Genomic DNA, 24442 nt, shown 5'->3' on the forward strand with positions numbered 1-24442 from the left:
GAGAGTTATTGAACATCAATAAGCGTATGCATACAAAAATCACTCCGTCCGAGATCAGTTTGCACAACGGAATGACCTCCTTAGAGCCTTCTGTCGCAATTCCCCTAATGAAATATCACGTCGATTCTAAAATCCTTCGGTTTCTTTTAAAGGTCACTGAAAAATTTGTCGGGTTTCAAAATTTATGGAGGCCCTTATATGTTTAGAAATCCCTACTGTTTTATGTAAATTTAAGGAGCAGTCTTCTGCCGACATATCTATCTGCTGGTATTTATAATGACACAACTTCAATGCACAATCACGGCCATGTAAATGAGATAAGGAACTCTAAGCTTCACCCAAAAGTTTTGAAGTGCCTAATTAACAACTTCTTTAGCTAAATCTAATCAAAAAACAGAATCTTTTTTGTTCGCAAGTGCCCGCAAAAATATTAACAACCATTCAGAAAAGATACGAAAATAACTTAGAGTACGTAAAAATAATTTTCTTGAAACCCTCAAGAGAGGATACGCTGGTAATCTTGTTTCATACACATGTCACTGGCTTTCATTCAAGTAATGCTGATACAATCTGTGCAAGCTTATACTTATATTATATGGCTGAAGAATTTCGTTTGTTTTTTTTTTGTACAGGTTTGTTTTTTTTTTTCTTAATTGTTAGATAGCCCTTTTACTGTGGAAGGCCATGAGACTTCAACGAGACTCGGATAGATAAAACCCTGCAATAGAGTAACTGATATAGAAACCTAATAAGTTGATTATTACAATGAAGAGAAAGAAAAGAAAAGAACTAATATAAAATTCCTGGAAGCAGTTATGATCTTCGTCGTCTTTTTAATTAGAGTTCGTTCAGAAAACTATATCATACCGGAACTTATTCTTAACTAGCTTCTGCCCGCGACTTCGTACGCGGATCCTGTCCCTTATGCCAGCGACTACGGGGTCAGCAAAATCAAAGATCTGAATAGTCTGATATTGAATTTTAAGGGCCCGTTGACTTGAAAACAACGGAATACGCATAACCATTAGAAACGTTCCATGTATTTAATTTTTGTACTTACTTTAACGGAAAAAGCACAGCAGACTAAACAAAACGCTGAGAACTGAACCGCAATAGACGTGACCATAGGGATAAAAGTAGTGATTCTAATTAGTCCGCGTAAAAAAACATTAAATAGATGACAAAGTCGTGGTGGTTTAGTGGGTAGAGAACCAATCTCTCAAGTATGAGCGTGCGTCTTTGATTCCAGGTCTGCCAAGTGCCTGCCAATGCAACTTTTCTAAGTTCGTATGTACTTTCTACGTATATTTTGGATGCCAATGACCAGTGAGACCAGACCATTGTGGAGGTCAGATAGGCAGTCGCTCCTTGTAAACACTGGTACTCAGTTGCATCGTGACTGGAAGTTGACCCTAACATAATTGGGACAAAGGCTCTTGAGATAATAACGACAATAATAATGAGATATAGGCACCGTAGGACATCTGAGGCTGATGACGGGGAGTAGCGACCCCGCGGGGCTATATATACTGAGTTCTCCAGGGAGAGTATACTGTCCCTCATCTCCGGCCGGTCGGAGTGAACTATGACGGGGGTAGGTCTCACGCCTCTGGCTTGGCTTGGCCGTCCAGAGTCGCTAGAGCAGGATTAGTAGCCCTGCTCGGAGGGTAGGTGCCTCATGGTAAGCACAGGGAGCGCGTAATCTGCGTTTAAAGTCCGCCGAGGTATCCTCACCCTTCAGCCGCTCATGTCCCTGTTGCCCTCTTGTTGCTATTCAGTGACTGGTTCCCGGGGGCCCAGTAAGTGAGGTGGCGAGTCTCCACCTGCCATTTTTACATGTACCTAATACATTGTCATCCACTAATATCCCATCACAATAGCCCAAGTAGTTTTCCTCCATAGTTAGCAATAGTTTAGCACAGAACTGGGGATTGTCTTTTTTTTTAACGACGTCCACCGGGGATTGTCCTTGGGTTCATTTTTATATTGTTTAAAGGGATAATCGTCGGTTTTGTCATTTGTGTCACCATTTCATTAAAGTTGTCTCAAAAGGGCTTCAGCGTGTTGGCTTCGGCCCCACGTTTGCCTCCCAAAAATTCGGAACTCTGTAGTCCCGAGGTCTGGAAGAGACATACAAAATAATAATGAGATATAATAATGTTGTTGTATCTTCGTTATTATTTGTTTGTGAGAGAGAGAAAAAAATACGTGTCCATTATTTTAGGGTTATCTTAAAGACGGACTAATTACTTTTTTTGATTCACCATACCTATTTCATAACATTAATTTCTATACATTTCAAGTGTAGTATTGCTCTTGAAGTTCCACATCAGGTGTTCCAGATCTTGGATGTTTATATGTACGTCAATAGAGAGTGCTTATCAGATTGAACCACTTTTGCTAAAACGTCATATCTTCATATGCTATAGTCTAGCTGGGCTCCTGGAGTTCCACATCAGGTGTTTTAGAGAGTGCTTATCAGATTGAACAACTTTTGCTAAAACGTCATACCTCTATATGCTATAGTCTAGCTGGGCCCCTGGAGTTCCACATCAGGTGTTTTAGATCTTCAATTTATATAAGTCAATAGAAAGTGCTTATCAAATTGAACAACTTTTGCTAAAACGTCATACCTGTATATGGTACAGAGAAGCTGGGCTCTTGGGGTTCCACATCAGGTGTTCCAGATCTTAAAATTTATTATCTCAACTGAAAATGCTCATCACATGAAACAATTTTTGCCATGGCACCATTTTTGTATCTCTTATAGTTTTGTTGGTCTGTTGGTGTTCTGCATCAGGTCTTCAAGTTTCGAAGATAAATTATAGCCTATATGTTGACCAGGCTTAATACTGATACAACAAAGAAAAAATCATTGAAATCCGTTCAGTAGTTCGGAAGATTAGCGTGTACAAACAAACAGACATACAGACAGAATTTTTTTTTTGGATTTGTTCTCCGTTACTGTTTCTAAACCCCACCCAATTATTATTTTTTTAATATATTCAATGTACAGACACAGTTTTTTTACAGATTTATTATATGTATAGATGTGGAATGAGTGGGCAAATTCTCACCGGAAAATTTATGTCTCACGGGAAACCTTTAAGAAGTCTCACTATTCTTTCCCCTAATTCTAATATTTAGGAAGGATTTATGTATTTTTTTGACGTTCATAAGTGCTTGTGAAGGCCCAAATGAAATAAATGATTTGACTTTGACTTTATATTTTGGGTGTGAATGAAGGTGTGAATAACACGAACAAGCAAATATAAAAAGAACATGTCCGTATGCGCGTATGCAGCGTTTGTTTGTGAGTTCCTTCAATACAGACTAAATAATATTTTTTTCATTACTCTGAAATGACTAAAGCTTTGGTTTCCTAGGAAAGCGGTGCCGTCATATAGCGGCCGTAATACAGCGGTGAATGACGTCACCAGAACGTTGTCTATGTAAACGAAATGGGGCGGTTTCCTAGAGAGCGGTAACTGACGCCGTAACTTCAAAAAGCGGTGCCGCCATTTGCATGACGGCCGTCTTGACGGTGTCAGATAGTTTGGTGAACGTTTTATTGAAAGCGGTGAAGCTTTTTTAATACGTATTTGTGTTTTTTTTTTCGGAACAACGTCAAAGATTTGTTACAACTCTTGGAGCAGCGAGGACGACGAAATTTTAATAGATTTCGTTCGTAACCACGAAGCAATATATAATATAAAAAGTAAAGATTATAGAAAAAGTCAACTAAAACAGAATTGTTGTCGTGAAATTTGAGAAATGTTAAATAAAACAGGTTAGTAAGTATGATACAACTAACAAAAAGTTTATGACGGTGTGTTAAAACGGCCGTGGAACTGTCCACATGTCATCACGTAAAGACGACCGTCTATTTGCGTCCGTAATATGACGGTCGCTATATGACGGCACCGCTTTCCTAGGAAACCCAAGCTTTACGTTTCAATTCTAATAAGGTCTAGATAGGTTAATTAATAGACGGATTTGATAAAAGCTAAGACAAACCACACCAGTCGCAAAAATTGGATTCACGGTTACCGTATAATAAAGAGTGACGTGAAAATTATGGTGCGTTCTCATCTCATCGGCAATTTGAGGCAATTTTCTACTGAGACCCAAGTGGCAGAAAATTGTATCGGACCTGCAATCAGACCAACTTGTTGAAGGAGAAGAATTTTCACTTCGTTTTGTATTCAATTCTGTTTCATTGAATCACCGCCATTTTGAAAAGCCATTACATATTTTTGATATTAGGTATGTATTCTTGTACTACAGTGAAAGTTATAACATGGTGTGTTACTGTAGACACTGTAGTACAAAGTGAGTTAAAGTCAATACGAATTCTATAAATTTATGTTGTAGAAATCTAAAAATAAACCGACCCAGCTGAAAATATTATCTACCACTGAATAATTCCGGATACGGTTCATAATTAATTTCCGCACGGTACGAATGCTCACAAATCATAAAAGTGTTAATCAATTCGTTAAAACCATGCTATATTAATCTAATTAACTCAACAAGTCGCTCGATTAACCTCCGATTGTAATCAATTACATGTACGGATTTATTTTCCAATTTCAGTGAAGCATTTTTGTAACATTCCTGTTGAAAATATTTTAAATCGTCATATTAAATTCCAACTTATCATAGTAGCTTTTTCGGTCCTGTAACGACGACCGACAAAGTTGTAATTTTCCAAAGAATTCGGAAAGTTGAGATTGTTTTGCTTGATCAGTGTTTCGAGAAGCCCTGGGGAGGAATGAGGGGTGGGCGGAGTCAGCCGGGACCAGCAACAGGTCCTGGTCCAGACAGGATCGATACTCGGAAGCTGGAGCATGCGCACATTGCATTGCAAACAACATGCGCTCTCTGATACTGCTCTTCTTGTCATTATTCGCTCCAAGTAAGTAAAATTAACCTTTTATATACTAATTTATGTGTGCAGTGATATCCTAGTTATCGGATTTAAGAGTGCGTGTGAAGTTTTCGTGATACCCATCCAAATCATAGTCTTGTAAACCTAAGTTAGATTACAAACGTCAAAAGAGATTGTCTATGGCTCGTGCTATTTGTTTTGGTACTAGAATTTCGCTGTTTTTAAATATATTAGACCCCAGAATTAGTATGAGAGCTTTATTAAACTAAGCTTAATTTAACGTATTGTAAATATCAACTATAAGCAGCCAAGATCTCCCGGGAAAACTAGTTTTTGAGAAGCCAGTGATAAAATATTCACGATAATATTTACATTTGGGAATACTTTTTGCAGCTACACAATTGTTGCTATATCTTTTTTTAACGTTTTATAGTTGAAACCGATTTCGAAAACATGACTTTTTGATTAAGTAACGTCAATATTTTATCATTATACATACAAAAACTGTAAGCTATGCTGATCGATCAAATACCTGCATTGAACATGTATTTTTATAATGAAACGTTTTATGAGGCTTTTTAGATAACAGCTGTGCTATGCTTAAGGTACCACTCAACTTCTACATGGTTTCCAAATCAAACTCCGAACATGAACAAGTGTACTACCACCGAAATATGTACTTTACATCCACATCCTCATTTCCAGAAGGCGAATGCGACCTTCTTCGAGACAGTGTCCACGTGACATCAGCAGCAGCCAGGCCCAACAATGAGCTGTGGTGCTACAAGTGCCTCGCCGAGCTGCCCGATGACCGCTGTGCTGATCTGCGGCATAATAATTCCGCGCTCATACATAAGTGCCATAATGATCGGCGTATGTGCATGGTAAGTTTGCTTTATGGAGTTTCTTCTCAATAACACCCACTCTTTGGAACCGCGCAACTATGTAACTTGACGTTTCTTAAGCATCTAAGGTCTTTAAGAAATAAAAACCTTTGACTTTGACTTTTTACATCTACCAAGTAGAGCATCAATATGGTATTACACGAAAATGTTCCCTAGTCCCATACCTCATGGTACGAGTAACATTTGGCTATTGACCTATCTACACTCTAAATATCGAATGTAGGATAGAGATGCCACGCGAGAGAACTTGAAACTGTTGACATACTAAAGCTTCCTTAAAATTAGTGTGTCCAATTTCGTCACCCTTCTGTTACGTTCACCTAAATAAAATGGATTAAGTGTTCACGGCTACCTATAGGTACCTACGGGCTCATCCAAAATTAAACTGAAAATGAGCCGGCGCTAAATATACCCAACTATTTATAATGCATTTTATTTCCCACATTGCAGGTAAAACGATTCTCCTTTACAACATCAACGGAGAATTCCACGACGCTGCCAAAAATGTGGGCGTTGGAACGCAACTGTACCAAGCATTGCGAGCCAGGGTGCATCGTCATCGGCGAACGCACCAAACTCTATGCCTGCACGTCTTGCTGCACCACTTCACTCTGCAACTACGGCTCAGGAGCTGAAGAAACCGTATTCGATATATTCACTGTAGCAATAGCCCTTCTCTTAACATCATTATGATTCAACTAAACGGCTTAGTTAAGTTACGTCATCCGAACCAAAGACAATGACGGGAGTTGTAGGAAAATTATATCAGCATATCGATCTACTTAACTGAAATTTTCAAATAATTTAACAAGATTAGTACGCCTACGTGATGCTAACAGCGAAAATACGGATGTTTTTGCACTAAGTGAGACCGTCATTCATAGTTAAGCAATGTTACCAATGAGAGGAGAATCAACAACGTTTTTGTTAAGTAATCTTTGGACTGGATGTGATATGAATGATGTCATGGTACCACCTAACTTATTACGAATTTGAAAAGGAACCAAATAAGAAAGGCTTTGATCATAGATTATATATGGATTAACTCTACATTCAAAAATCAATTAATATAGTTACCTACCTAACGTTCTTGTGCTTTTTAACAGAGACTAGATACTTATACTAAGTACCTACAAACTTATTATATTAAAACTGTAGCTAGGTAGATAGATAAAGCTTTTCAGGATATCCAAATATGTTCCTTGCTATTTTCTCATCCATTTTATTATAAAGTAGATAGAAAACTTATTGTTACACTGAAAATAGTAATGCAATATTTTCAGTTATGTAAATAAGCAAGTTATAATATTGAGAGATTATCCTTGTATTTAAAATCAGCTTATAGAATGTTCAGCAAAAATATTCGAATAAAAAATATAAGTAGATAAATCGAAAATCTTTATCAGGATAAAAAAAAATATTAAGAAGATTATAGAGATGTTACAAAAAGCAACATCTTATAAGTAAGTACCTATGGTAGATAAATAAAGCGCTTTTAGGTACCTATATAATTAGTTTTTAGTATTTTAAGTCTACTTTTAATGCCAAAAAACATGCTGATATTAGACGTTTTACAACAATAAAAAGTTTCTTTTGTTTATTTTCATCTACTTATTTGCTTGTTCTGAGTTCAATGGCCTCCTACATTTAGATACTTAATGTTAGAAAACTAGCCTCCAGGTATATAAGTAATCGAAGTTACCGTCTTAAAACCACCAGCTTATCCGAAGATTATGTAGAAGGATGTAGAATTGTAGATTACCCAAGTTTCACTCTCATCCGAAAACCTTTATTTTTCACGTTTTCAGTTACATTATAGAAATAAACTGACTGCCTCGTTGGTCTAGTGGTCGCAAGCGCGGCTGCTGTGCTCGAGGTCTCGGGTTCGATTCCCGAGTCGAGCCGAAATAGCTTTGTGGGTTTTCTTAAGCTTTCACAAAGCAGCCCGTAGTCTGGAAGTTGGTGATTGATTCACCCGTGCATCGGAGAGCACGTAAATGTCGGTCCTGCGCCTGATCTCTTTCCGGTCGTGTCGGATTGCCGTCCCATCGGGTTATGAGAGTGAAGGAATAGGGAGTGCACCTGTGTCTGCGCAAATGCTCGTGGACTATAATATGTCCTGCGCAGCTGGCTGATCTCCTTAAATGAGAACAGCCGCCGTGGCCGAAATCGGCCGTGGACGCCATTATTATCGAAATAAATAACTTATGAGTAGGTACTAGGTAGTTACCTAACACTGAACTAATATAAACGATAGTATAGCCTATGCTATACTTTTCTTGGGCTATATTTTTCTGCATACCTGCCTGCCTGCCTTCTCAAAGTACGTTTCTAATACTACCTATTTGATTCCCGCGGTTTCGCCCACATCCCATGGGACCTTCTTCGTTAAGGTACTACATTGCATATGCATTATTAGTAGAGGTCCGTTCATGTAGGAACTATAGGTAGTGATAGTGAAGTACGTAGGCATAATGTGCTAGATGAAATAATTTTTTAATAAGTGTTCACAATTTAAGTAATTAAATCCTCTACTGTAATGTCATTTTGTTGGTGCCTACCTTAGGCACCTTGACTGACGAAGGCAAAATCGTCGTATGAAGATGGAGCCAGAACAAAAAAATATACCCAGAAATGTAAGAATCATCCTCCGAACCTTTTTCCCAACTTTGTTGGGGTCGGCTTCCAGAAAGAAATGTATGATTAAATTCTTGACCGTTATTTGAAGCTTACTAGTTTGAGATAGGCACCTACGTGTTTTCCGCTTTTATCTCTGTCCTTTTCTACCCCATATCTTGCATCTCTCTCGCACACCGACCAGTTTCACTCCCCACCAGGCAGGAGGCGACGAGTGTTCTCGGCGGCCACAGTTCGTCATTGGCGTCTTGTTTTCCGCCCGAGAAGGTTGGTCTAACCAACCGCTGTAGTATTTCGTTGAAAAATAAACTCAGTGCTCTCGCAGAACACAGGTGAGTTTATAATATTTTATACAATTTGTTAACGGTTTTACCGTTCGATATTCGATTTTGCGAAATCAAGTGTTAATATTTTGTACATCTACCCCTTTTTTTGTCACGAGTTTTTTCCGTGTACTTTTTTTTTCAGTAATTTGTTTTCAGAATGAGTGACTTATAAAGCAAATACGGATGCGGTAAATAATAAAGCTACCACAGCCCGTGCACGTGACTATGGAAAAGAAAGCAAGCCCGAAGTTCCTAAGGCACCTGTGGCCCTAGTTCAATCCTGCAAGGCGTTCAACTTTTTGACAAAAAAGAATGGTGTGAGGTGCGGTCCAACCAGCATCTCCTTAGTTCGGACTGGTCACTACCGCACTTGAAGAGGGCTGGTGGTGTCAAGAAAGCTTTTCGGCCTTGAAAGACTTGGTACGCTCCCCTCGGACTGCCAGTAAGTCTGTTAGCCACCTCCCATGGGGGTCGGCTCATTATCACGGCGTGTGATGGTTTTCGGCCTTGAAAGACTTGGTACGCTCCCCTCGGACTGCCAGTAAGTCTGTTAGCCACCCCCCGTAGGGGTCGGCTCATTATCACGGCGTGTGATGGTTTTCGGCCTTGAAAGACTTGGTACGCTCCGCCTAGGACTGCCAGTAAGTATACTAGCCACCCCCCGCAGGGGTCGGTTCATTATCACGGACCCGCGCAGGGTACCAATCTTGCATTTTGCGAGTCGCAGCATCATTACAAAGCAGGGACCAGTAAGTATACTAGCCACCCCCCGCAGGGGTCGGTTCATTATCACGGACCCGCGCAGGGTACCAATCTTGCATGTTGCGAGTAGCAGCATCATTACAAAGCAGGGACCAGTAAGTATACTAGCCATCCCCCGCAGGGGTCGGCTCATTATCACGGACCCTCGCAGGGTACCAATCATGCATGTTGCGGGTCGTACCATCATTGCAATCTACCCTCGCAGGGTGGCTTTTTGGATCGACTTTCGAAGAGTCGCCATTATAACCTTCCCTCGAAGGGAAATGGTAATCACACTCACGCTGAATGGCGTGTGACGCAAAACTCTAAAAGCTCCCTTGGGATATCACGAGTAAATTACAATAGGAACCATGTCCAACAGAGGAAACAGAAAGCGTCCAGGACCGCAGGCGGACTTTGATGCGTCCAACAAGGCACGTAAGTTATGACTTTCCAGGCGGGTTGCCTAACATTATATCAAGACCAATGGAAAGAAATGGGAGCTCCACCTTTCTTGTTAAAAATAATAACTGGGTATCGCATACCATTGGCCAAAAGCCACCTTTGATAGATAATGCCAGATTTGACCAGAGAGTCCAAAGAGATGGATGTCGTCATATCCCAAATGATAAAACAAAAAGTTCTATTGATAGCTGCAAATTCTGCCAGCTTTCTTTCCAATATGTTTCTTGTGCCCAAAAGGCGACGGAAAGAACCGTCCAATACTCAATCTCAAGGTTCTCAACAAGTTCATAATTACGGAACCCTTCAGTTTAATAAATGTTTTTCGGGTGCTAGAGTTTCTTCAGAAAGACGAATGGCTGTGCAAGTGGATCTCGCCCAGGCTTACTTCTACCTTCCGGTAGCCGAAGGTCACAGATATGTTCTTCGACTAGTATACAGAAGAAGACTGCTTCAGATTACGTGCCTACCATTTGGCTTAAAGCACGGCACCCAAGACCTTCGCCACAGTGACCAATTTGGGTGGCTCAAACTTTGAAAACTCAAGGGTTACTTATAATTGTGTATCTCGATTTTCTGGTGGCTCACCAAGATATATTTGCCTACTTTGGGATCATTTGCACCATGTTTTGGATGGCAAGTGAATAAATCGCAAGCATTATCAACAAGATAATGACAAAACGCACTACGTGACAAACAGCACGACAAACTTAGAAGACCTGCATAGCTTGATAGGACTTTTAAACTTCGCAAGTTTTCGTTGTTCCATACGGCAGACTGCATTACCGGGCTCTCCTCACTTTCCTCAATGCAGTGTTGAACAGCAATCTATACCTACCCTATTCATGGAACCGTGAGCCAAACGGTGAACAAACCATAAAAAGGGTTCTTATAAGTCACGATTGAAGTAATGATCATATTTTATAAAAATAACTACGAAAGTAATATACTGACAACATTAGAAATGATATTTTAGAACGATGTCTGTGGAACTTATGCAATCTTTTCAAACTTAATTGAAATCAAATATGTATAATAAATGCCGTAAATTATTTTCTTAATTTTAATGAAATATGTAGTAAATCGTTTACATTTAAAATGAACCTAGAAGTCTTGACTGTCATACATAGAACCCTACTTAATTGAAGACCACAGATACTAAGAACATTTTACATAAAAATGTGACGTTTTTGTCATCGGTCGGGTTATACCCACCATTTTGAAAAAGTGTCATTCTTTGGTTACATTGTGGGCTCACGGCTCGGTGAATGGAGTATAGCAATGTTGAACCTACCAGCAGATACCTTAGCAGATCTAAAGTGGTGGCTGGTCAGCTGCCACCAAACCTTGGATATTCATTCGCCACTTCCCTGTCACCTTATAACCACGGACGCCTCCGATGTAGGATGGGGGCACAACTGAACGGAACTCCCGTAATGGGTTCATGGAACGAGAGAGAAAAAGGCTTTCACTGCGATCTGAAAGAGATGCTTGCAGTATTAACTGGAAAATCACGGCAAGTTGCTAAAGAGATCAACAGCCATTTTTCAATGCAGAAATGGGACTGTGGTGTCATATCTAAGAAATCAAGGTGGCACCCGATCAAGGAGCCTACCGAACTTGACGTACAGAGTATTCAGTTATCTTGAGCTGTATCAAATCTATCACGTCGTGAATCATATACCAGCCCTATTCAACAGTCAGGCAGACCATCTCTCCCGACACAAACCTCCACCGGAGTGGCATCTTGTATCAGCAGTGGACCTATTTGCCTCGAAGCGAGCCCAGGGACACATAGTTGTGTACTACGTGCCCCTAGATCTGAAGGACCCGAAAGCGGGGTTCCACGATGCATTTTTCTCAAGTTTTGACTTACCCGCTAGCATGGGTATTACCGCCACCTTACCTTATACCGTAGGTCCTCAGTCATCTCAATTCAGGAACGGGAGTTAATCTCATAGTAGTTCCTTCGGTGGCACCAGGTATTTTGGCGAGCAGATTTGAAGTCCCGATCATTAGCAGTACCCTACACACTGATGAACCTCGAGCAGAAACCGATAGACACAGCAACGGGGATACCCCCTGCCAAGGTCAAGGAAATGGGGGGGGGGGAGGGACAATGAGTCTCTCCGACTGAAGTCTTCTTCAATCCACACGCAACACTTATCAATCAGCTTGGAGTCGATGGTTAAATTGGGGCGAAAAGTATGAAATTGGATCCTATGAATCCTTGAATCCCTATTTGGACCTATACTTACCCAATTTTTAGCGGACTTACACATAGTAAATAAACTAGCATACAATACTATTTTATTACACAAGTCAGTTATAGCTACACTATGCAATGCAGAAACCACTCTAGAGCTAGGTTCACACGTTCTAGTCGGACACATTTTAAAATCAATAGGGCTGATGCAACTTTTCTAAGTCTGTATGTACTTTCTAAGTATATCTTAGACACCATTGGCTGTGTTTCGGATGGCACGTTAAACTGTAGGTCCCGGCTGTCATTGAACATCCTTGGCAGTCGTTACGGGTAGTCAGAAGCCAGTAAGTCTGACACCAGTCTAACCAAGGGGTATCGGGTTGCCCGGGTAACTGGGTTGAGGAGGTCAGATAGGCAGTCGCTTCTTGTAAAGCACTGGTACTCAGCTGAATCCGGTTAGACTGGAAGCCGACCCCAACATGATTGGGAAAAAGGCTCGGAGGATGAGGATGAGGGCTGAGCAAACCTGTTCCCCGGGAAGCCGTCCATCTGGAATATTGACCAATTGGTAACCTACTTAAGTGCAGTAAACGTAGACGAGAATAATCCATTTGCAACTTCCAGGCACACTGCTGCTCTTTCTTTTGCTAGCTTGTTTCGGAAAGGCGAGTCCATGATCTCTCCTTGCTTGCAATAGACCCAGAACATTTCAAAAACAACAAAGATAATTTAATCTTATGGCCAGTCTTTGGCTCTAAGACCGACAGTTCTAGTCATAGGCAGTCGGGTTGTTGTTTGATGGATAATCAGGAAAATATAAATCTAAGTCCAGTGTATTGGGTCAGAAAGACTAAAGCCTTGATAGAAGATAGACGGACATCGGCTAATTCCTTAAATTTATTTATATCCGTTAGAGGCCAACCAAAGGCAGGCACCCGAACGATGATGCGGGTGGATTAAGACATTGTTAAAAGAGGCAGGAATAACTACAACCCCAGGAAGCTTCCACTCGGCGGTAGCGTCAAAATCTGTATTGACAATATACCTTTGGACGATATATTAGCAAAGGGTAATTGGCGATCAGGCAATACATTTGCCCATTTTTACAGAAGGGAAAGATACCCACTAAATAGAAGTAGCAAGTTATCTCGATTATTTAATTAATCCAGCTGATTAATGTCTATATTTTTGTTACTATTGTTATTAAGAAGTATCGCAATGTTTTTGTTAATTACTATTAGAAAATGAAATCAATTTTTGCTTTTGTTCTTGCATCTCTTTTTTAATTTTTATTACTCATCCTTCGAGCCCCTTTCCCAACTATGTTGGGGTCGGCTTCCAGTCTAACAGGATGTAGCTGAGTACCAGTACCAGTTAACTTTGATTACATTAGTATTCCAGGACGCAATACACATACTTACATGTGATTACTCGTGTACCTAAGTACCTATTTACATACACAATTTCATTGTGCTTTTGCTCACATTGGCGTCCACTTCCACCAGGCGATAACAAACACGTCTCAAACTAGTAAGCTTCAAATAACGGTCAAGAATTTAATAGCAGCGTTTTACCTGAAATAAAACGCATATTAAATACTTACCTTATTTGAAGCTTACATTTTAATTTCTGCCTGGTGTTTTCGACTCAATGACGAACTGTGGCCGCCGAGAACACTCGTCGCCTCCTGCCTGGTGGGGAGTGAAACTGGTCGGTGTGCGAGAGAGATGCAAGATATGGGGTAGAAAAGGACAGAGATAAAAGCGGAAAACACGTAGGTGCCTATCTCAAACTAGTAAGCTTCAAATAAGGTAAGTATTTAATATGCGTTTTATTTCAGGTAAAACGCTGCTAATATAATTATGAAATTCCAGAAATGTAAGAATATTCTATTCTAATAAGAAGTGCCTGCGCTTATGGTATGAGCAACTAGTACTAAAGGGAATATTGGTTCCTTCACATTTCTTCGCCAACGGGATTTGACAAATAAGTAGAGGTACCTACGTAATAAAGAAAAAGTATAGTTTCTCTAATGCTGATCTAATCAGAATAACAATGTAATTTACTAAACGACATTGTATCAGCCACACGTTTCGATTCGTGCCAGCACCTTTGTACTAGAATGTCCTAGATGGACGCGAAGGTCAATGAACGCAGACATGTAGGTAAGTATACTATATACATCATACTAAGTATTGTATAACGAGGAAAACTACCACAGCTATATCGAAGTTAGTTGGGCGACTTTAGCCCGCTAATGTTTGATCAAGGTCGATTTAATTTACAAATGAATCACCTAAGTTTGTCGAGGCATCCTGATAAGGTTACTTCAATATGAATACTAATGTGGTAGGTAATTTTCAGTGGTACAACAATGTTTAATCGTCACCATATCATAGGTCACAATAATAATTAATGTAAAATCGTTTATTGCTTTTCATGGTATTTGAATAACATTATTGTATTGTGTAACATTGGTCAACAGTCAATACATTATGTAAGCAGAAATGATTACTTTTAATGTTGGGTTATCTATCAATAAAAAACACTGATGTTATATAAGTTAATTTATTATGAATAAACAATGCACAGAAATAAATGCAATCCCTAGTTTGCAACCTAAAACATAGCAAAAAGTTTAGTCATAATTGGAATGAACCATATTCAATTTCTTGAAGACTGGGAAGGTATTACTTGGGAGGACATAGTTTTAAACTTAAAAAATATTGTTATACTTTTATAATTATTACAGAATTAAGTTAGGAGAGTTGACCACAGTCGGAGATGACGATTTTCTTTGAGGGCTTGCCAGACTGTGAGCCAAAGGCTTCTACTTGCTTGACCACATCCATGCCTTCAACAACGGTGCCGAACACCACGTGCCTGCCATCCAACCAGGAGGTCTTCACGGTGGTGATGAAAAACTGGGACCCATTGGTGTTGGGACCAGCATTGGCCATCGACAGAACACCAGGGCCGGTGTGCTTCAGGACGAAGTTCTCGTCAGCGAACTTCTCGCCGTAGATGGACTTGCCACCAGTGCCATTGTGGTTTGTGAAGTCACCCCCTTGCAACATGAAGTTGGGGATCACACGGTGGAAGGTGGAGCCCTTGTAACCGAAGCCCTTCTCGCCGGTACACAAGGCGCGGAAGTTCTCACAGGTCTTGGGAGTGACATCTGTTCTAAGCTGTAACAAAAAAAAACAACAAAATAAGAATATTTCATTGCTATCTAGAATGTTCCTACGCGTGATATTTCATATCTGTTTAAAAAAGTTGCTTTATTTCCACTCATGGAAGTAACTCCCAGATGGGTGTGTCACTATCGCGAATCGGTTTTGTTTATAGTGGATGAGTAATACAACTTTTCACCAATGAGCGCAGTCGCCGCCGGCGCATCGCTTTCTTACGTGTGAATGTAACCAAAACAGCCAATGGAGGCTACAGTGATATACAAAAACATAAACATCATTATAATGGCAAATACCGCTCAAATCATAATTATCTATAGCTTGAAGATTTGACCTTCACTTAGCGTAGGTAATCTTAGTCGCGAGAATTAATACGACTACATCTATCTATATATAGCTAATAGAGCTGATTTCCCACATGTGAAATCAGATCAAGAGTACAATATTTTAAATTATTAAACAGAAACAATAATCGAGCTATTGGAATTTCAATGAGTTAAAAGTGCACCGCACTAAGACATATTATAGCGTGCTTTCTGCAAAATCACGCCGGGCCGGCCGAGGCACCGGTGTGACGAGATGTAACCGAAATATGAAGATGTTACATACCTCAACAACGATTCTTCCCAAAGCAGAACCGTCAGCGCTGACGTCGAAATAAACTCGGGGTAAAGCCATATTGCTTTAATATGTAGAGTCTCAGACGAATTAGATTTTATTCACCACAATGACGATGCGTCTCCTGTCGATGCCGGGCGGAAACAGAATGTAGCATAGACAAATTTCTTACGTCATATCCTACGACGTTCGAAATATATGAACGATAATATAATTTCTACAAGCACGCTTAACACACAAACTAAAGTATCAAACTATATAACAAATATTAATTGTGGTCAAATCAAATAAAAAGTATTTTTTTAATAATATTTATTTGGTAGGATTCCAGTTACTAATTTACTATACCGATAAATAGGTATGTATTGTCAAGTTAAATTATATGCCACTAGTAGTAATCCTTAACAAATCAATCTAGCTGCATTTAATATGATTTTTAAGGCCAAATTACTTAGAAATGTGTATTTGAGAACTTTTATTGTACTCTATAATAGTTTTTCAATTATTTACTGCATCAAATTTCAGAACGCACGTGGAAGTGTTGCCAGTTACTAGAAAGTTCAGAAAAACCTTTTGGAACTATTAATTTCTGCTACATTCAATTCCATAAAGGTAGGTTTTGAATGCTAACTACCGATTAACGATTGCAGCTGTCGACCGCACTTGCCGCGACTGCATGAAATAAGCTCGGCAGGTTTGTATGCTTTTACATGAAACCATTTTGAATCGAAGCGGCAGCAGCACTCGCCTTCGGATATCGCCTGATTTCATGCTGTTGCTACAAAGGCAGCTAGCTTTCAAAACGCACCTTAAGACGCCTCGCTGAGCCAGTAAAATAATTGGGTTTTGGTCGCAGTCATTAGTTTTTATTTCGATCGTCGAGTGTGAACACTGTGAACTTTTTACGAATATTAAGCCGCGTACGCACGTACGAACAAATTTGTTGCGTTACATGATATGCAACAACTTGGTTCGCACGTGCGTACCACTATCGAACATCGAACACTCTGTTCGTCAAACATGTTCGCGGCGATCCTTGTAGTGTGTTCTGTATGGACGGTGTTCGAAGAGCTTTAATAAATGTTACGCAACAAAACTGCGAACATCAAAAAATTCTCCGCTATTTCACAATCGACTACTTACAACGGCGCCGTCATGGCTACTAAGATAGAGTTCACGACTGTTGTTCGCGAACTCGACTCGAACTATGTTTGCGTTCGTGTTCGAATATGCCGTCCATACGTACGAACCAAATGTTCGGGTCTGGTGTTTGTGTTCGCTATGTTCGTGTTCGTACGTGCGTACGCGCCTTTAAGTACCTGCGTAAACCTTTTTTAGGTTTGAAGTCTTTTTTTTTTTTTTTTTTTTTTTTTTTGGCAGGGGGAAAATCCTCATGGACTTCCCTCCACCTGGGGTCGGTGGAGGGGGTGTGCCGGACTCTTACCGGCTAAAAACCCACCCAGTGTTGCCTTCTACCTTACCTATTGTCGAGGGCACGGGTATCGCCAAAGCATTCTTCCGCACCCCCGACAGGTATTGACCCGCCAGATGTTCAAAGGCGGGCCCCGTCAACCTCTGTGGCCGTCACCCAGCGGCCACAGCAAACTCCACTAAGAGAGGCGCGCGCAACACAACGCCACCGTCTCGAGGCCTGTTTCTGATCGGACGACAGACGCCCCTAGTCTGTCGCCCGCAGGCCGCGCCCTATGGTGGCCGGAGATCAGCCACCCTGCGACGCCCACCACGTCTGCTGCGGGCGGGGAGAGAGGAAGCAGTTTCTCTCTCCCTTTCCGCCGCCTCCTTTAAAACCATCACATCCTCACAAAAGGAGGCGACGGCGTTCCACCCTTCTTCGCTGCCGACCATGCAGGACACAACAGCCGGCAGCGAAAGACTTCCCGCAGCATCTACTGCTGCCGCGAGGTCACGGCGCTGTGTTGCCCATGCTGGGCACTCCACCAACGTGTGCAACGCCGAGTCCTCGCTGCAGATCCCACAGTGGTGGCACTTGGGCGTGGGCTCCCGGCCTATGCGACACAGGAACTTTCCGAAACACCCATGTCCGGTAAGAACCTGTGTCAGGCGGAAGCTGAGGGCGCCGTGGCTTCTCTCCAGCCACTCCTTCATAACGGGCCTGACCGCCGCGACAACGGCGTGCCCTGCCGTGGGTCGCGCAAGTCGCTGCTCCCATTCCACCATTAACACCTGGCGGAGCTCTGCTCTGCGCGCCTCGACTTGTAGGTTTGAAGTCTGAGTTAGGGCGAGGCACTTGCCTTTATTCATCCATGGCAAAAAGTTAAGGGCTTATTAACTTGACTAAATTCAGTAGCCTAATTAGATTTGTCTAATAAAAATATGGTTCCAAGTTATTTAATGAAAAGTGTAATAAACCCTTTACATGAAAAGTGAAAATCCCTTTACATACCTTAAAACCAGTGTAAAACCACCCTAACGCTGATGTCATGTCAGTGACCGTCATGTCAAAATTGACAAACTGACGTTTAAAATTTCAGTGATCAAATTCCCTGAAAATTATTACATTTATTCATTTTCATGTAGCTAAAAGTTATACACGTACATAATCGTATGAAATAAATCAAAATAATTATTTCGTGTGTTTAAGTAACTCCTTGAGACAATAAGCAGCTATATCGGTATGTACAAGCAACAAAACTGAACATACGGTGTGGTTAACAGCCGGTACAATTTACTTGTTTTAATTGGGCTTTCAGCACAAGATGAGTTTAGAATCTATAAAGTACACCAGGGGAAATCTGGAGATCCTAGACCAGCTAAAGCTCCCTCTGCAGACAAGATACGTCAAAGTGCAAGGTGTTGAAGATGGTTGGAAAGTAATTAACAAAATGCAGGTGCTTACATTGTTTTGAAATATTTATTTTATTGGCATATGCTTTAAATACATCCTAATGACCAAACATTTACCTTTCTAAAGATTCAGCACTTATTTTATGTATCAACATTGATTGCAATCTAAGGCAGATTTTATTTGAAGTTCAGATATTTTAATGGAGTTATTCAACTATTTATGTATAATTTTAGGTTAAACCCAGGCTCATATTTTTACCATTTGTTCTACATTACAGGTGCGAGGAGCTCCTGCCATCGCTATAGTTGGCTGCTTATCACTGGCAGTGGAACTAGAAAAGGACAACAATTCTGACAAAAAAGTCATGCGACAAGAGGTCAGTTGTTCACCTCTTCAATGATAATGATAAAGTCTAACATATTGTATAAAATTTAACTCTAAGCAGATAATGATGTGACAATATTAAAATAGATAAAGTCTCTTATCATTGTTACAATATGTGAGATGAGTTATCAGGAGTTCTTATCTCTACTTTGCTCTATAACGGTTAGATGTAGAACTCTATCAAATGCATCACATGTCCAATAAATAATTTTAATACAATATCAATACTACAACACATTCATAGTGCTCATATAAACTCATTCATATTAACACTAAAGATTATGTAATTCTAATAGTTTAGTTAGCAACAAACATAATTTTAGCCAACTACATTTTAGTTATTTAGATAATGGAATGTAATACATTGGAATCTAAATATGTTAATGAGAACATTAGATCTGTATGTTATTGGCAACATTTCCTTTGGTTACAGATTGAAGGTAAACTTAATTACCTAGTGTCGGCAAGGCCAACAGCTGTAAACATAAAACTGGCAGCTGACGAGCTGATAAATTTAGCAAATTCTCTGAGTGCCGATGAGAGTGTTACTCCTGAGGAATTTAAAGAAAGGTGGGTGACCTTACAAATAGTTTACACTTAAATTTTTGTGTCAAATATTAAAATAAAGGTTAACTTAACTAATTGTATATTTTTTTAAAAAAGGTTCTCTATCTAAACGGAACATAGAACAAAGAGTCTATCTACTAAACAGAAAACTCATTTACAAATCCTCTCTTGCAGGTTCATCAGCAGGATAGAAGGGATGTTGAGCAAAGATATAGAGGACAACAAAGCTATAGGAAGGTATGGATGTGAGGCTATACTGAAAACCTTGGAAGGTGACGGGCCAGTTAGAATACTGACACACTGCAACACTGGCTCTCTAGCTACCGCAGGCTATGGAACTGCCTTAGGAGTTATTCGTTCTTTACAGGAAACTAAGAGGCTTGGTAAGTAAAAATAAATACAACATAAAGATAAAAAGTATAAAATAAATTGAGGTAAAAAAATCTTTAAAAACAAGCTTTTATTTAAATGCGCTAAAAATAAAAAAATAATCTTTTACTGTAACTTTACTGATTTATGTTTTAAAAGCTTGTCGCGACATTTAAGTACTCGTGTTTACTTTCTTAGTAAAATCGCGACAAGCTTTTAAAACATAAATCAGTAAAGTTACAGTAAAAGATTATTTTTTTATTTTTAGCGCATTTAAATAAAAGCTTGTTTTTAAAGATTTTTTTACCTCAATTTATTTTATACTTTTTAGTTTTGATTTGGTAAAGTGCACTTTATTTTACTTGCCTGTCATTGGATACCCATATGGATGGGATTGAAAAAAAAAGGTTATTCACCATTTTGTAGCGGCGGCCATCTTGGATTTTTATTTCGTAAAGTGCAATGTGTTCTACTAGTCAATCCCTTTCATTTGATACCCATATTGTATAGGTACTTTAAAAATAACTAGTCCGCCATCTTGTATATTTAGCCATGTTGGGTTTAGGATGACGTCACATAGCTTAACATGCATTGTCATCCAAACTAAACATGTATGCAAAATTGCAGCTCAATCGGTTGAGGGCAAGTGCCTTAAAATTGAGTTGTAAAATTCCACCCGAACACACATAGTTACATACATACATACATACATACATACATACATTGCAAGTTAAATAAAAGCTTGTAAAAAATAAATAATTGTCCTACTGGACAAGCTTAACCTACATACACACAATACTTATTGAATAATGCTATTGTTTTTTTTTTTTTTTCAGACCATGTATTCTGCACTGAGACAAGACCATACAATCAGGGTGCAAGACTCACAGCTTATGAGTTGGTCCACGAGAAGATTCCTTCCACGTTAATAGTAGATAGTGTGGTATCAGCACTCATGAACACAAGGAGGATTAGTGCTGTAGTTGTTGGTGCCGATAGAGTGAGTGTTTTAAAAACGAAATAATGTATTATAACCTAATCCTGTTTGATTGGCTGTACATCTTTGAATTGATTGTAGAAGTGAGATTGCTTGTCCAAACCTAACTTTGTGTCTTACAAGTTATATAGTTCAAAAGATATTAAAACTTAAACCACTTTACCATTTCAGGTTGCTGCTAATGGTGATACGGCTAACAAAATAGGAACATACCAAATAGCTATTTCTGCGAAACACCATGGAGTGCCTTTTTATGTAGCTGCGCCTCTTACCTCGATAGACATGGCGCTTACGTCTGGTGATAGAATTAAAATTGAGGAGCGGCCAGAGAGGGAAATGACTCATGTTGGAGAACACAGGATTGCAGCACCAGGTATGCCTTTATGATCGTCGTTGAGCAAAAAATTTTATGTCTGCACTATAACTTCTCTTGTATCTAAAATATGTCTTGATTTATTTAAAATATATTTTGTTTCAGGCATAAGTTGCTGGAACCCCTCGTTCGATGTGACGCCTGCTGCTTTAATTACGGGTATTATTACAGAAAAGGGAGTATTTGCACCAGACAAGCTGAGTGAAATTGATCCCAAATAACAAACATTTTAATGTATTTATTTTTGTAAACTTACTGCATCTATTAATTTAAAAGTATTCAAAATACTATAAGTGGCTTATAAACAATACATACCTATGTTTTTATAAGATTGTTATACTGTTAACTGTTATAATCGCATGTAAGAATAAAATTTATTGTAGAAAAAAGAAATTATTTATTGCTATATCAAAGGTCTTTAATTTATCAACAGAATAATTACGTAGCTGTTGCTAGACAAAGGTTCCTAACTTCAGCATACTCCTCAATTTTTTAATCAAATATTATTTTGACTCAGAGGTTTCCCAGTGAAAGAGGTGATCTTTCGCTAGATTTAACGTTTGCTGTCGTGTGATTACGCGTGCCAGCCCTGTACGAACCGAGCGATGTCGCTCTGATAAGCTGAGAGGAAAATCCGACTGTACAAAATTTATAGTCAGATACATGTACATTTACTACCGATATAAAATTATAGCATTGCATTTGCTTAGCATTAATTATTTTGTTAATTTAGAGAACTCTGTAAAACACTATGTAGCAGCCCTAATGTAATACGTAACTGTGCGCGAGCGTAGTGACCGTGAGCCCACCTTTTTTGTTAGTTTCAGGGCTATAAAAAGATAATAAAGCACCCCTTTTTGTATTGTATCTTAAGTGTGAGCGTGACTTTTGAAGACTATAAACTAGCCCCTACACACAACTTAGTATCCACACTAGGAGGAAACTCGGCTCGGGTAGCAACGGCTGATAGCACAGATATTATACCTATTTTGTTTTGCTTATTTATTGTCTAAATATTTATAGAACTAAGAACAGTTTGGATTAAAAACTACTATTTGAACTACTTTGTGATATTTGATCGTCTCGCAAACACTTTAGTAAGTTTCTTGTCACGACGGTTAATCGAATAGTTTACTATTCAAGCTGAAAAGCTGAGATTCCAAACGCCAAAACCAGCTCTTAAAAAAAATCCAATTCCAATATGTCAGGTTGTCGTTGTAGTTGGGCAAGTCGAGAATTTAGTTTTATTAAATTAGGGTAAGAATAGGACGTTGTGAATAAAAAAGTTATAATGATACAACAACATAACTCGGTGCAGTGTTGATGATTCATTTCTGTTCCAGAACTGTGTTCAGGTTTTCGTTTCTCTTTTTACGGAAACGATTCATGTTGTTATTTATTGTTTCGATTCAACTTATGTTCGGTAGTCAATCTATATAGTAAATGATCACGGTGACAAAAGTGTATGTTGGTTTTAAGTGTAAGAATAAATTGTTGTAATGTAAATAAAAAAATATTGTTTGCTCGCGCATGCGTTTGTGTCAAAAACAGACAAAGGTTTTGTATGGTTTGGAAATCAGCTGTATTTTATGTGCAATGACTTAGTGATACAAAAGTGTGTGTTTGCAAGCGACAATGTACAGTGAAATTGGATACATAGTTTTTCTACTTCTTGCTCTACCGTATATCGAAAGTGGTAAGTACGAAAGAAGTTTTTATTCTGCAACCCACTTACATTTTAAGAGCAATTACCAAATCTCGGCGTGAACGGCAAGATTTACCCCTACGCTTAGTCATCGTATTTTAGAAAAGGTGGCTTTCATTCCCTCACTCATCATAATTGACTGATTGCCTTGAAATTTTGGAAATGATAGTAACTTTCAATCAGCCACAAAGAACACTTGAGTAGGTACCTTTTGGACTATTTCACATTGAAATATTCTTAAATATTCCACAATGTTGTAAATAATTCATGAGAGCATTAAGAAATCATGTAGGCCTACATTCAGCAAGCTGAAACAAAGGTGACTAGTCTGAAATATGCAGAGGTGTCTATGACTGGGTGCACAACAGTCCTGTTGCAACATTATATTTACAATAGAACAAGAACATTGTAAACAAATTGTACCTGTGTAGTATACAACACATTAGTATTGTTTATTGTTTACATCTTCATTCATGGAAAACAAATAATGTTTTGTCTAGTTTAATTTGTATAAATTGCTGTAAGTTCAGGCATTATGTTAATCATAGACAAAAGCAGTGAACCTTTTCTGTATTGTTGTGGTTTTCCATATTCTATGCTTCATTTTATAGTGGTATGGGGCAAATGCAATGGTCTCTATTTATGATCAGAATAGCTGGCTAAAACCTCATAATAATAACTACTATTTTAGTGTTCTCTTTGTCATTGTTTCTAACTATGCTAAGTAAGAAGGTTTTAAGCTGGCCACCTTGGATGTTTAGGATTTAGTGAAGATATTAGTCTTAATATTTGATATTTTAAGAAGGCTCTTATTTGAAGCTGAACATCTCTGTCTGAAAAAGTTTATTCATGTTTTGGTAGGCGCATTCAATTTGTTGGGTCCTGGCTGTCATTTAAACAGAGTTGGCGATGGTCAAATTGTGACAACCAGTTTAACAAAGTCTAGATTGCCGGTGAAAGAAGTTGGATATTCGCACCACACAAAACACAGTACTCAGCTGCGTCTGGCTAGACTGGAAGTGGCACATAACGACCATAGTCAATTATATAATACTAGCCGTTTTCCCATGGTTTCACCCGCCTCCCGTGGTAACTACTGCCCGTACCGGGATAAAATAAAGCCTATGTTACTCGTGGATAATGTAGCTTTCGAATGGTGAAAGAATTTTAAAAAACGGACCAGTAGTTTTTGAGCCTATTCATTACAACCAAACAAACAAAGTTTTCCTCTTTATAATATTAG

At 39.2% G+C, this 24442-nt stretch overlaps 4 protein-coding genes across 4 annotated transcripts in view; 3 read left to right on the forward strand and 1 right to left on the reverse strand.

Annotated features, from left to right (window-relative positions):
• Window positions 1-4751: 4751 nt before the first annotated feature.
• Window positions 4752-7396, forward strand: LOC124631901. The gene is made up of 3 exons (XM_047166536.1): window positions 4752-4918; window positions 5597-5775; window positions 6247-7396. Exons 1-3 carry the CDS (start codon window positions 4876-4878, stop codon window positions 6487-6489), a joined length of 465 nt encoding a protein of 154 aa, XP_047022492.1. The 5' UTR covers window positions 4752-4875; the 3' UTR covers window positions 6490-7396.
• Window positions 7397-14720: 7324 nt separating this feature from the next.
• Window positions 14721-16136, reverse strand: LOC124631947 (peptidyl-prolyl cis-trans isomerase-like). Its single transcript, XM_047166593.1, has 2 exons — window positions 15969-16136; window positions 14721-15356 (listed from the first exon to the last, which is right to left on the reverse strand). The coding sequence occupies exons 1-2, from the start codon at window positions 16035-16037 to the stop codon at window positions 14928-14930; spliced, it is 498 nt and encodes a 165-aa protein (XP_047022549.1). The 5' UTR covers window positions 16038-16136; the 3' UTR covers window positions 14721-14927.
• Window positions 16137-18449: 2313 nt separating this feature from the next.
• LOC124632073 (methylthioribose-1-phosphate isomerase) lies at window positions 18450-21902 on the forward strand. The gene is made up of 8 exons (XM_047166732.1): window positions 18450-18631; window positions 18710-18847; window positions 19082-19180; window positions 19622-19758; window positions 19930-20138; window positions 20961-21124; window positions 21293-21494; window positions 21600-21902. The coding sequence occupies exons 2-8, from the start codon at window positions 18716-18718 to the stop codon at window positions 21713-21715; spliced, it is 1059 nt and encodes a 352-aa protein (XP_047022688.1). The 5' UTR covers window positions 18450-18631; window positions 18710-18715; the 3' UTR covers window positions 21716-21902.
• Window positions 21903-22700: 798 nt separating this feature from the next.
• Window positions 22701-24442, forward strand: part of LOC124632072 (disintegrin and metalloproteinase domain-containing protein 10) — a 52170-nt gene continuing 50428 nt past the window's right edge. The window contains exon 1 of the mRNA XM_047166731.1: window positions 22701-23190. Within this exon, the coding sequence (XP_047022687.1) occupies window positions 23130-23190 (61 nt within the window). The 5' untranslated portion in view covers window positions 22701-23129. The remainder of the gene's footprint in view (window positions 23191-24442) is intronic.

This window comes from Helicoverpa zea, chromosome 7, assembly GCF_022581195.2.
Source record: "Helicoverpa zea isolate HzStark_Cry1AcR chromosome 7, ilHelZeax1.1, whole genome shotgun sequence".
NCBI lineage: Eukaryota > Metazoa > Arthropoda > Insecta > Lepidoptera > Noctuidae > Helicoverpa > Helicoverpa zea.

Excerpts from the sequence above, each read along its gene's own strand:
- LOC124631901 (XM_047166536.1), top strand. The coding sequence starts at position 4,876 with ATGCGCTCTCTGATACTGCTCTTCTTGTCATTATTCGCTCCAA. Across the intron at positions 4,919-5,596 it reads CTTGTCATTATTCGCTCCAA|AAGGCGAATGCGACCTTCTT; the intron begins GTAAGTAAAATT and ends CCTCATTTCCAG. Across the intron at positions 5,776-6,246 it reads ATGATCGGCGTATGTGCATG|GTAAAACGATTCTCCTTTAC; the intron begins GTAAGTTTGCTT and ends CCCACATTGCAG.
- LOC124631947 (XM_047166593.1), bottom strand. The coding sequence starts at position 16,037 with ATGGCTTTACCCCGAGTTTATTTCGACGTCAGCGCTGACGGTTCTGCT. Across the intron at positions 15,357-15,968 it reads TGGGAAGAATCGTTGTTGAG|CTTAGAACAGATGTCACTCC; the intron begins GTATGTAACATC and ends TTTTTGTTACAG.
- LOC124632073 (XM_047166732.1), top strand. The coding sequence starts at position 18,716 with ATGAGTTTAGAATCTATAAAGTACACCAGGGGAAATCTGGAGATCCTA. Across the intron at positions 21,125-21,292 it reads TAGTTGTTGGTGCCGATAGA|GTTGCTGCTAATGGTGATAC; the intron begins GTGAGTGTTTTA and ends TTACCATTTCAG. Across the intron at positions 21,495-21,599 it reads ACACAGGATTGCAGCACCAG|GCATAAGTTGCTGGAACCCC; the intron begins GTATGCCTTTAT and ends ATTTTGTTTCAG.